The 13,583-nt window shown below is 33.8% G+C and overlaps 2 protein-coding genes across 2 annotated transcripts; both read right to left on the bottom strand.

The window, feature by feature from the left end:
• Positions 1-860: 860 nt before the first annotated feature.
• LOC108985868 (protein NBR1 homolog) lies at positions 861-2,005 on the bottom strand. Its single transcript, XM_018958323.2, has 2 exons — positions 1,821-2,005; positions 861-1,669 (listed from the first exon to the last, which is right to left on the bottom strand). The coding sequence occupies exons 1-2, from the start codon at positions 1,851-1,853 to the stop codon at positions 1,166-1,168; spliced, it is 537 nt and encodes a 178-aa protein (XP_018813868.2). The 5' UTR covers positions 1,854-2,005; the 3' UTR covers positions 861-1,165.
• Positions 2,006-4,513: 2,508 nt separating this feature from the next.
• LOC108985871 lies at positions 4,514-5,818 on the bottom strand. The gene is made up of 4 exons (XM_018958329.2): positions 5,458-5,818; positions 5,078-5,257; positions 4,913-4,982; positions 4,514-4,760 (listed from the first exon to the last, which is right to left on the bottom strand). Exons 1-4 carry the CDS (start codon positions 5,816-5,818, stop codon positions 4,514-4,516), a joined length of 858 nt encoding a protein of 285 aa, XP_018813874.2.
• Positions 5,819-13,583: the final 7,765 nt, after the last annotated feature.

Consider the following 13,583-nt stretch of genomic DNA (forward strand, 5'->3'; position numbering starts at 1 on the left):
CTTTATGAGCATTTCAGATTTTAGTATTAAGCATGCATTTGTTAAGAAATTATTGTGTTTATTATGTTTACGATATGATGTATTTCTTATTGAGTTTTTTAACTCATCTTATTTTTAATTTATGATTTTAACCATACGAGTGAGAAAAACTATCAAAAGGAGTAGGCAAGCCACACTTAGACAAGGAAGCTTAGTATTAATGCAGGCTATATGTCCAATAAAATTATTTTGATTTAAAGTTAATTTGCATTTCATTTTATTAGTTATCTTGGATTGAAACTCTCAATATATTTCATTTTTAAGACTTGGCTTATTTAAATGTTGTTTTTATGAATTAATGAAATGTTTTATTAATGAGCGGTGCTACTCTGCCGCTCAGAGTGCACCACTCAACCTTACTATTAGTTCAAAATTTTCATTTTATTTTTCTTCAATTATTTTATTTACATTTTTTTATCATTTTAACAAATATAAAGAAAATATCAATACACTAATAATAATTTCTTTAACTATTAAGAAAATAAAAAAAATAAAATACATGAAGTGTGAAAATGAGGGAGCAAATAGAGTGGACAAAGTAGCATTTTTCTTTATTAATTGTGTGAGTCTCTTGTCTGACATATTCTCTAGGCTACGGGAATGGGTGTTACAAAAACATGATCTCAAGCACAGCTTGCACGTATGTACCCAATAAGAATTGTTAGCATAATGAAAAATAACCACTTTTTTCCTCCTTATGTGACAATAGTGACAGTAATTTTTAACAATATTCTAAATGAGTTAATACCACATCATAAGATAAAGATTATTTTAAGTACTAATTAATAAATAACAATTCTTGTATGAAATTAGAGTACATATATAAGTCATCATGAATATTGTTAATCGGTCTGAAAACTAAAACACAATAGCATAAAATCACCAGATTGTCTACAATACAATACAATACAATATTTCACACAAATATTTCTTCATGCATGTTTTTCTATATTTTAGCGGCACACTGCGATCAAGACTCAAGTTACAGCACCCTTGAGAAAAAGTAAATCATGCAATTACAAACACCTTGTATGTATATATAGTGCATTAACTTACAGCACGCTTGATATTCGTTACTTGATTTGTTTTTTCCGTCAGCATAAAACCAAACTCTTGCACGCGAGGTTCATGCATATCTTTTATATTGAATCCACAAGATCTGGATCAGAGACTGCTTTAGATAATCGAGGTAGGTCTGTGCGGTCTTTGATATTGAATCAAAAAGATCTGGATCAGAGACTGCTTTAGAAACTATCTTTGAAAGTGCTTCATACAGTGGCAGAAGTGCTTCCCAGATCCAGGAAGATAGCCGTTGCAGCACAGATTTTGAAACCGTAGCAGAAGTGCTTCCACCAGATTGAGCATAGTAGTCAATACCTAATTTGTTGTTGCTCAGTTGGACATTGATCTTCAGTACTTCCATGCTCTGTGTCAACGCGTCAGACAGATCATCATCATCAAAAAGTGTTACCACATCGCCATCTTCGTCAACATATGTCAAGATAAAGTCAGCATCAGCAGGGAATTTAAATGTATGATGGATCTTTTTCCTCAAATCAGTCATGGTAAGGTCCGTGTGTCCAGCGTCGAAATGTACTTTCATACGCTTGACAGTATCTCCAAATTTGATCTGTAGAGCCACATGAACTAGCATTAAGATGCCGATCGAGACTTTTTATAACACAACAAATTAACCCTCGCATTTTTCCCAACCTGCATGCTCTCAGTAACCAAATGAAAAACTAATCTAAAAACAGAACAAAAACTTGTAAAAATCGCACCTTGATCACCTTCGTGTTCTTCGAGAAGTCCATTGCTCAGAAACAGCGTCAAAGTGAGCAGCAACGCAGAAATATTTAATTCCTCGCAACGCCCAACACTTTCTAGCTAGCCCTGAATATAACTAAAAGAAAAGCTAAAATAATCGTCTGGATTCTTAGCGATTAGAAGGCAGACATAGGATATATAACAGAACAACATATAGGGTTGATTTGATTATACCTTCGAAATTAAGAGAGCTAAGTCCGAATATCCTTTTCTATTTTTCCCTCTTCTTTTTCTTTAGCCTCGAAAGCTTTATGTTGGGTTAGTTCTTTCTTTTTTGCAAAAGAAGATCCAAATACGAAAACGACAAATTATTTTTCTGTGGTTTTTACTTTTTTAACACTCTTTACATTCAAAAGTAGGCTAAAACTTGCTTGAAACACACTAACGTAAGAAAAAAAACCTCCATGCATGGTTTTCTTCACAATCTTTGCTTTTCCACCAGAAAGGCTCCATTCCAATGAATCTTTGCATGACAGCAACAACTCCACCCTAAGCCCATAACTTTTATATTCAGAAGCTCTCAAATCATGAAGTTATCCTTATCTAATTCAAGATATTTAATTTTGTAATTAATTATCATGACATTTTTCTTATCTCATCCCAATGTAATTTTTCAATACATAAGGATGTATGATTTATATTCCATGTTCATTTATTGAGAATCTTCAAAGTTTCCCTGATCTCATACTCATTCTTCTCATTTCCATTTCAATGTCTATTATATTTTAAATTCTATCCAAATGATGATTACAAAGACCACCTAAAGATAAGACCCTATTTGGATATAGAAAATTATCCTAAATTTAGAGGTTTTAATTTTTACAACAAAAAAAAAATTCTCACAATTGGATTTACTATGCATCAGCCACCATTCATTCTCATACCCCACACCTATAACTTTTTCATAAGATGTAGGTGTATTTTTCATAAGGTATGAGGGTGTTTTTCATAAGGTATGGGGTGTAGAGTGGTGAATAATGGTTGATAAGAAGAATTTTTCTTTCACAAATATAAAAACATGTACAGCGTAAAAGCTCCCAATAATTTAATTACCACTAGCATACAATCAATTGGAAGGTAAGAAAAACAAGCCGAAGTCCTACTAAAAAAATAACTTACATTGAAATAAGAAAGCTTTCCATCTCCCCACCCAAGTCTCCAACCTTTAAAATCAAATTGCAAGTTTTGGACCACCAGACTGAGGTAGGACTGTGTGCCATCTTTGATATAAAATCAACAAGCTCAACAACTGCGTGGACAAGAGGCAGCTTGCTTTAGAAACTAATATCGTCCAAAAGCATTGAAAGTGTTTCCCGAAGCTGTTAAGAATATTTGTGAATAGTTATAAGTAGAGATTAGAGTGAGTTTGTGTGTCCCATTGAGAGTATTTTGAGTTGTTTGGATGTATTAAATATTTTGAGTTGTTAACTTTTAGATAAGTAGTTGAAAAATGTGTGGGTCCCATCAATGATTGATTTTATTAGTAATGATGATGAAATGATGATTTTATTTATATATTATAATGATCAATTTTTTAGCATAATAAATAATTCCCAAGACAAATTAAAAATCGAAATTTGATTAAAAATGCAAATTAATTATATTATTACAAATTAATTATAATTATTACAAATTAATTAAAAATCGACCTTTGATTAAAGTATGCAAACATTTCCGGTAACGTAGTGAAATAAAAAATTTGTATATTATTACAAATTATAAATTCATGGTTTTCGATAACTTGTTATTACAAATTACAAATGCATGCTTTACAGTAACGTATTGAAATACAAATTTTGAATTTTATTACAAATTAAAAATTCATAACGCATTGAAATACAAATTTTATATATAACGTAGCCTAAATCAAAATTATTTGAATGGACGACGGGGGCAATAACGTATTCAAAATTATTATGCATTTTATAATTTGTTTTGTATTAGAGGAAATTATTTAAATAAAAATTTATAAAAAATCAATCATTGGCTATATATTATGATATCTTTCCAGTGTGCTATTTCGAAATTTTTTTTTTCACTCCGAAATTTTTTTAATTTAACCCATTTGAAATTGCCGGGACGTCCTTATGGTCCCCCTATTATCAATTTTTTCTTGTATATGTGCTCATAAACACATCTTTTGCCATATACGATCTTTTACATATATTTCTACCCAACTTCAACATCACTTGCATTTCTCATTTAACAAGTATGATAATGATGAATTTTGATTTAAAAAATTCTCTCTACCAAAATTTATTATAATCAAAATTTGTAAAAATCAATCTTTGGCTATATATTATGTTAGAGAAAAGATTTTTGCAACCGTGAATTGTGCAACCGCCGCGTAATCGCTTTGAAAAAAGTGAATAAAACATGAGACCCACATGAAAAAAATTAATTTTTTAATATTGGACCCCACTCTTTTTCAAAGCGATTACGCGGCGTTTACACACTTCACGGTTGTATGTAGAATTACTCGTTATGTTATGATGACAACTCGCAACTGCGCTATTTCACATTTTTATTCACTCTGAAACTTATTTAATTAAACCCTTTAGAAATTATAATAAAAATTAGAATTAGAATTATAGTTCATACATGCGAAAATCCCAAAACATACAATAAGATAAAATTTAAGCAAGTATCAATGGGCCTCCCTATGTGCCCACATATTTATTGCGATAGAGTCCCTGGTTCCAGCCATGGCTTGTGTTGAGGCAGATGACATGTCAAGTATATGCAACAAATGTTCCGAGTTATCCTCAACAGTCTGTCCTTCATAAAGATTCGGATTGTTAAATTTATGCCATATCTTGTCATTTGGTATAATTGATCGAATAATGTTATGCATGACACAACATGCAATGACAATATACCGCTGTCGTGTCACCCTGTATGGTTCATTAATTTCAAAATTTGAAACAATTTTTTTAGCACACCGAATGTACGCTCAATCACATTCTGGAGGGAAGAATGTCGATAATTAAAATAATCTTGATATCCAGATAATGAGCTGTTGCTATGCCGGTCAGACCTATGATACCGCACCCTGGGGTACAGGGGCATAAATCCAAGTGTGCACGGAAAGGCGAAATCAACCAAGTAATAATAACCTAAAAACCAATTAACAAAAGAATAATGTGGGATTCAAACATTACGTCAGGAAAAAAAATCGTTCCTCAATAAATTAATGAAAAATAATTCTTACCCTCAGGAGGCAATGGGAAATTGATCCCTGGACGACTCAACGCATCCATAAACAGGCGTGCATCATGGGCAGTGCCTTCCCAGCTAGCACATATGAATGTAAATTTCATGTCAAAATCACATGCTGCCAGCACATTTTGGCTAACTTGTTGATGACGAGATAGATACGCGTTAGTTGCCTCTGCGGGCACACATGCATTGATATAAGTCCCGTCAATTGCACCATAACATTTCTGCAATCATATATTGTAAAATTGTGAGTTCTCTCATTTTTAATAAAATGGGACCGACCATGGTCTCTTAATTTTCAACTATATTTCATTTTCTTTAAACCAGAGTAAGAAATTGTTACCTCGAACCATGGCTAATGTATTAGATTGCCTTGAATATAAGGCGCCACCCCAGTAGTATGTGTAGGTGCAATCACATCAGGAGCAAGATTACATAGGGCAAGCATCACTGCATAGACATGCCGATTAACGGTTTCAGTAGAGTGTTGAAACCGGTCGCCTGTGATTCGTTGAACTTGGGCATGTGCGAGTATGTATGCAAACATTGCCAAAGCTTCCTCCACAAAAACCTCTCTTGTCGATGCCAGATATTCATTCGCCCGCAATGTATTGCATAAAGCTTCAAATGCATATATTTCCATCCGAAACAAGTTCCAACAGTTTTTCGGATGTCCGTTGAGAATTGCAACTATATAGTCTCGTCCGCATAAGCCGATGTTATGTTCTGGCATTCACTTAAATATTGGCACTGCGCTTTCCTCTGCTGCTGCTATTGTAAGCATAAACGTGTTATTCCACATCGAATCATTACGCATCCTCGAAAGTAGGTATTCGTCCCACATTGGAGGCTGGTTACTACTAGATATATCACGCCTCCTCCAAGCTTCGTAATCTTCCCACCTTGGAGGCTGGTTACCACTTGATCCAGCTTTGGTAGTGTTGTTTGCCTTTACTTGAGGCTCATCATTTGACCCACTTCTAGCATCCATTCTGTATTGTGAAAAATCATTATAAAAAATAACATCAATGCTAATAACTAGTAATTCTTTAATAGAATAACTATAAAACACTTGCCAAATAATGCAAGTTAATAAAAATCGCAGCATTCATAAATTGTCAATAACATGTTCATCTGATATAGTGTCATAAAATCAAACACACAACAAGCACAATAAATACTAACATACTAAACAGCTCATAAACAACAATGTCAATGAAAACAACATCCGCAGTAATGAACGTAAAATCAGTTAGGTAACAGACAAGCTAAGTCACTGCAACCCCTAGATCCAATCAATTTTGCGGTTCGGGAGCATTATTAAGAACATATCAACTACCTTATCATGCATAAACTTTTCTACTGCTTTGTTAAATTGATGTTCAGGGAGCGCCAGGGTAATCTCCTCCAAAAACTTCATATAGGCACCCAGCTTGCTATATGACACATCCGAACCAAACTCGGTCTCATCGCCTTTGCTGCACTTTCTACTGCATTCCTCTAAAAACTGCTTATCCAACTCATTTCTCATTGCGGCGCTGGCGGCCATAACTTTTAAAGTTTTGCTAAATTTTGGGGATATGCTACCTCAGATCGGCTCCCTTCTTCGACGACAAGCTTGTCTCTATCTCCCAGCTAGCCCATCAATGTATGGCCCATCTATGTCTATTGGCGAGTCCGTGGCAATTCCCAGTATGGTGCCTCGTGCCTTCACCTCCTCCTCAAGTCGATCATCCTCCTCACTCGTAGGGGGTTGCTGCGTGGACGCAAAATGGTAAACACCCGTTGCCACAGACTGCCCAAAAATGGTGCATAGGAGATCGTAGTCTCGACAACCATTAGTCTTGAATTTCCTCCATTGCCTACGCACCTAGCCCAATGAAAAAACTTATATTATAATTGCCATATACACTAGAGAATGAGAATAAATCAATCCCAATATATAACTCGAACATGTATTACAAATTATACTATAGAAATAATTTTTTTACCTTTATTGCGTTAGCCCAATGTTCCTCCGTGACAATTACAGTTTTTGTCTGTGGGTTCCAACCCATTCCTGTTTGCCCATTAAATCTGTGAACAGTCGTAGCCTCTGCCTCAAGCGAGTGATTTTTCCCCTAATTTGTGACGCATCAATTGCCTTCCTCCCAACTTGAGACAAATTTTCTGCAAGTCTCAGATGATCTCGGTTGGTGATCTTCGACCCAACCAATTTTCCTTCAATGGTCTCTTGATAGAGGATGTCTACCAACATCTCCTCCAATTCATCGGTCCACAGTTCGTGATCACGTTGGACCTCAGACTCATCCATTGAGTGCTGGTCATTGCAAACATAAGTATTTCCTCCAAAATGTGAAATAATCATAAATATGGTTTCACTAATATATTCACATACAACTTTAACTCATATTTATGAACATGGTAAAATAACATGGTACCAATATCACTTGATAGCCCATGAGTATGGTAAAAAGCTAAGGTACAATTTGAAATTTAACTAATTAGAATAGTAACATAGAAGTTTTACTAACATGGTACCAATGTTAATTAATAGCCCAATGGGTATGGTAAAAATCATGGGTACAATTAATAAGCCAAAAAAAGAAAAAAAAAACTAATCTAGTGCTTTGTAAAGATCATAGCAGTTTAACTAATAGCCCAATGCGCATGGTAAAAATAACAAATATTCATACCTCTCTTGAAGCACGCATTGAATATCTGAGGTAGTATCACTGTAATAGATCAACTGCAAAAAAAGTAAGGCACGAGAAAAGCAATTTGAGTACATTGAAATCAAATTTGATGGTTTAGATTTGAAACCAATATGGGTTTACTAAATTGAATCAAATTCTAAAATCCAATATGGGTTTACTCAATCAAAATCCAAAGGGATTAGGTGGAGTTCCCACTGCAGTATTTTTTTTTTTAGAAGTTTAAAAAAAAGCTTAGCTTTAGGTAATGTCAGAAATCCAAAAACAAAAGGATGTAAACGGAATACATGAAGATATGAACCAAATTCACGATGAGTTGGATAAGCTTAGGAACATTGTTTAGATGAAGGCATTTCGTATAGTTTTCTTGTTCACAACTGCAAAGTTAGATAAAGACGTGTTCCACTATTTTTAAAATCTGCAAACCAAGTTGAACTTGACTAAAAACAAAGAAAAATGATTTCTTTAATGCATACAAATGGTTTCAAACTAAAAATGTCAACACCTCCTTAGTGCTCTTGCAGCTTCTTGAAAGCAATAATCTTATAGTCGGTGAATATGATTTCTTTAAAGTAAACAAAGCTCTATAAACTGAAAAAATAAACTCTGTCCTATATGCTTTTGGAGCTTCTTGAAATCAAAATGGCCAGTAGATAGGGACTAATATAAGCGCATATATATTGCTTGGAGTGTGATGGGTGAAAGAAATAAATAAATAAAGAGAAAAGGAAGAAGAGAGGTATCGGGGAGGGTAGCCGAGAGGAAGGGAGAGAGAGAGAAAAGGTTGGTGGGAGAAATAATTCTTGTCTGTGGTGAAACACTATTGAGATGCCCATGGGTCTGACAGAAGTCTGGAACGAAGATGGTTTCATTGTGTTTGGTATTTGAAGTATTTTCATCCGTACGAAAATATTTGGAAAGTGTTGAGATATCTTCGCTACCCAAACATAATTAAAAACTCAGCAACACCGGTTTTGCATATATTTTAATGGTTTGTATTGAAAATGAAGTTAATTTAGGTTGATAGATGAATTTTATGTATTTTGATGTATAGATTGTTGGAAATTATGAAAAAAAAATTAAAAATGCATTAAAAAATGCGAAGGCAAATGACTGGACAATACTTAACCAAATAATGCACCTCCAAAGATATGAATTTGTACCTATGAAAATTGAGATTCCAACCATTTGATTATGGCATACACGAATTTAATCTGGCTTGTATGCCATAGTAGCCAATTGAACAGAAATACATCTGAAACTAGACTTGCACAAAAAAAATACAACTTCAAATCATTGTAGTCGAACTTGACTAAAAACAAAGAAAAATGATTGAAATCAAATGCATACAAATCTTTTATTTTTAAAAAAGAATTTGTCCTCAATGATGTTTGCAGCTTCAAGGAAGAAATAATCAAATAGTTGGTGAATATGATTTCTTTAAAGCAAACAAAGCTCTATAAACTGAAAAAAAATAAACTCTGTCCTATATGCTTTTGGAGCTTCTTGAAATCAAAATGGCCAGTAGATGGGGACTAATATAAGTGCATATATATATATATATATATATATAGATATATTATAGGTAGTTTCCTATATTAGTCCAAACTGAGAGAGGGAGGGAGAGTCCACAAATGAACAGGGAGGAGCAAATAGTTTCATGTCAAATAATAACTTGTGTGTAGATATTTTTTAGAGCAAATAGTTACTGTAGTTATTCTGTAAATAAAGCAAGATTATGATTTTATGGTACAAGTAAAATATAAGATATATAATCAACCAAAATCTTCTTATAAAAAGGAAAAAAGAGTTAAAAGTCTACAACTAGAAAGTAGACACTTTACTCAAAAAAATGCAAAGGCAAATGGCTGGACAGTACTTAACCAAATAAAGCACCTCCAAACATATGAATTTATACCTATGAAAATTGAGATTCCAACCATTTGATTATGGCATACACGAATTAATCAACTTGTATGCCATAGTAGCCAATTGAACAAAGATACATCTGAAACTAGACATGCACAAAAAAAAAAAAAAAAATACAGCTTCGAATCATTGTAGTCGAACTTGACTAAAAACAAAGAAAAATGATTGAAATCAAATGCATACAAATCTTTTATTTTTAAAAAGAGAATCTGTCCTCAGTAATGTTTGCAGCTTCAGGGAAGCAATAATCAAATAGTTGGTGAATATGATTTCTTTAAAGCAAACAAAGCTCTATAAACTAAAAATAAATAAACTCTATCCTATATGCTTTTGGAACATCTTGAAATCAAAATGGCCAGTAGTTGGGGGCTTATATAATTACCTATATATATATAATATAGGTAGTTTCCTATATTAGGTTTTGGAGAGGTCCTAATTTGGGATAGGCCAACCAGGTAGAGAAACTAATATTAATATTAATGCTTGAATAATTTCAATCAATGATTTGTATTTCTGGTGCCAAATCTTTGGCTAAAAAAACATGTCATAAAGCTACATTCAAACACAACAAACCAATATTAGCTTGATTTCATTGAAATCAAACAAATATTTCTGTTAATGTTCACAGTGCAGGGGATACATGGCCAAATTGAAAACAGTGTAATCCTGGGTAGTCACACTGTAATCATGGGCAGTCCAACAAAAAACAGCTTCATTTCATTCAAATCAACCTAATCTACGATTGTAAAAAACATATTATCTCAAACACCATAGATTAATGTTTGGCCTCCCAACAGTTATAAAAATAATAATCATCTATGTACAAAGTGTTGTTTAACAATATAGGCTCTACACATATTTAGCAAGCAGTTCCCACTCATATTCTGTAAATCCTCAGTAATAGGTAGTTTGCTACTTAGTACATAAACATAATAGTTTGGAAAAATGTGAGTTGTTGATTAATGTTACCTTGAAGGACCGTGTTCTCGGCCCCGTGATGAAGGATCTGCTGGAAAACCCTATGGGTAGTTTTGATCGAAGGGTAATGCAAGAAGAGCAGCTGTGTATTGTGCCTTTGACCATGGCTGCGTTATAAAGAAATTTGGGGAAAAAACTAGCTCACGTGTTCACACTCGGGTTGCGCTCGTCCTTTGTTTGGGAATCTCCCGTAGCTTGAAAATTTTGTCCAAGATAGGACGCGGCCCTCAGGAGAGCCTATCAACTCATTTCAGTGCCAAAATCAAGAGAGAGGGAGAGACGGTTTCACAGTGGGGATGCTTGAAAATACAGAGAGGGGTTCAACAGAGGGAGGTACGATCGCTAGACAGAGGAGTTTAGCTTTCACTGTCGATGGACTCCTCAATTGCACACTTAACTCTTCACTGCTTCGACTGTGATGGGAGAAAGTAACCGAGAGAAAAAGGGAAGGGAATGGGGGAAGTTGTCGAAAGAAAGGGAGAAAGAGAGATGGGTCGGCTTGGCAGAGGTACGATTTCTGGAGGTTCAACTTTCACAGGGATGATTCGAATTGCTTGGAGTGTGATGGGTGAAAGAAAGAAAGAAATAAAGAGAAAAGGAAGAAGAGAGGTATCGGGGAGGGTAGCCGAGAGGAAGGGAGAGAGAGAAAATGTTGGTGGGAGAACTAATTCTTGTCTGTAGTGAAACACTATTGAGATGCCCATGGGTCTGACAGAAGTCTGGAACGAAGATGGTTTCGTTGTGTTTGGCATTTGAAGTATTTTCATCCGTATGAAAATATTTAGAAAGTGTTGAGATATCTTCGCTACCCAAACGTAATTAAAAACTCAACAACACCGGTTTTGCATATATTTTAATGGTTTGTATTGAAAATGAAGTTAATTTAGGTTGATAGATGAATTTTATGTATTTTGATGTATAGATTGTTACAAATTATGAAAAAAAATTAAAAAAAAATTATAAATGCATTAAAAAAGTATATAAATTTTTTTTTAAAAAAAATAGTATTTTATTATTAATTATAGAAAGTGATATATATGGCTAATCAAAAAGTGATTAGTCATAACCAAAAAGTGACATATATATATATTAGTCAAATTTACCAAAACCAATATTAGTACTCACGTGTGATAATGTTGTTCATTATTATTTATGAACACTAAATATAAACAGTAACGCACATGTGAGCTGTCCATTTTATTTTTCTCAGTGTACATGTGGTATGACTTTTTTTTTTTTTTTTTAAATTACGGTTGCCAATTGGCATGTAACATTTTAAATACCATTTTTTTTTTAGAAAAATACTTTAACAATAAAGAAATTTTATAAAAATAAACGTACAAATTGACGTGTCTAAATGCGTTACTTTAAATTGTAAAATAATTTTAATTAAATTTAATATTTCGTATCAAATCGTGTCAATTTATAACTTGATTATAAGTGGTTGATTGAAAATTTACGGGAATTACTTGATTATTTGATAGGTGATGATTGTTAATTGTTCGACATTTTGAGGAAAATTCTGAAAAGCTAAGAAGTTCAGGTAAGCGGGGTTCCTATGCTAGACTTTGCATAAAATAAAATGAGCTGAGGTCCTTTTTGAAAAATGTGCATGTTTTGTTATGAAAAGAAATCTGAAAACAACCTCAGATATTTGTTATGCATTACTCGTGAGATTCTGTTTAAGAAGAAAGTATTTTCTGTCATGACTGGTGTAGACATGAGCTTATTTTTGACATTCTGTTATTGAACTGAGACAAATGAGTGAATATGAGAATTTGATAAATTTCGCATGTGACGTGAAGATGTTCTGAATTTGTTTTGGAAAATGTGAAATGATTTGAATATCAGTACTCTGTTTTGATATTATGTGGCATCTGAAAAACCTTTGGCATGACTTTCTGATTCTGTTCTGACTCTGATTCTGACTCTGATATGGTGATCCTGATTCTGTTTTGCTCTGATATGTGGCCTTGTCACGGGATATAATAGTGACCTCTGGCCCTGTCACGGGAGATAATAGTGACCTCTGGCCTGCCACGGGATATAATAGTGGTTTTCTGTTCTGAGTGCAATCGCTTTGGTAACACGGTGATTTATGTTCTGCTTGGCTTTCCGCAAGATGCACAACCCTACCACGGGGGTTAAATATGGTCTATGTTCTGATATGATGTTCTGATATGATATGATAAGACGAAAATGTTCAGTCATGTTGTGCCAAATGAATCTTTGAATATGAAATGTTGGTTTCTGAATATGAAATGTTTGAAAAGTCGCTCTGATTTTCTGATAATATGTATTTTTGAGATTTGCATATTGATACTAAAATGTTTTGTTTCTGCATTCTGAACTCTGTGAAAATGCTCATGTTTATACACTAGTATATATTCTCTGCTTACTGAGTTGTTGATAACTCACCCCTTATCTCCAATTATTTTTCAGATAATTTTTAAATAGTCCAGCTAAGGATCAGGATTTTGGAGTATCGGTGAGATGATTATTTAAGCATAGTGGATTACTCATAGAAGATTTCTGAGAAGTTGAGGATTTTATTAAGAGATTTTGTAGTATTCTAATGACGTTATATTTTGGAGTCTATAAATATATTGATGAATTGTGAGTTTTAAGTATTAAGAGCTAACTCTCCAGACCTCCGGAATCGGAGTGTTACAGTTATAAGGCTAGGAGAGTCGGAGGGGTGGAAGAGATATGGGGAGGCAGGAGGTTTTGCGGAAGAGACCATTTGGTCACGAGAAAGAAGATTGGTTAGGTTGATACCATGTCAAAATTATAAACTTGTACTTCTGAAACTTTATATTAAGGGAATGGTCAAATAAATAGATACAAGGAATTAAGCTATCTATGGTAATTAATTGA

This window comes from Juglans regia, chromosome 2 (assembly GCF_001411555.2).
Source record: "Juglans regia cultivar Chandler chromosome 2, Walnut 2.0, whole genome shotgun sequence".
In the NCBI taxonomy this organism is placed as follows: Eukaryota; Viridiplantae; Streptophyta; class Magnoliopsida; order Fagales; family Juglandaceae; genus Juglans; species Juglans regia.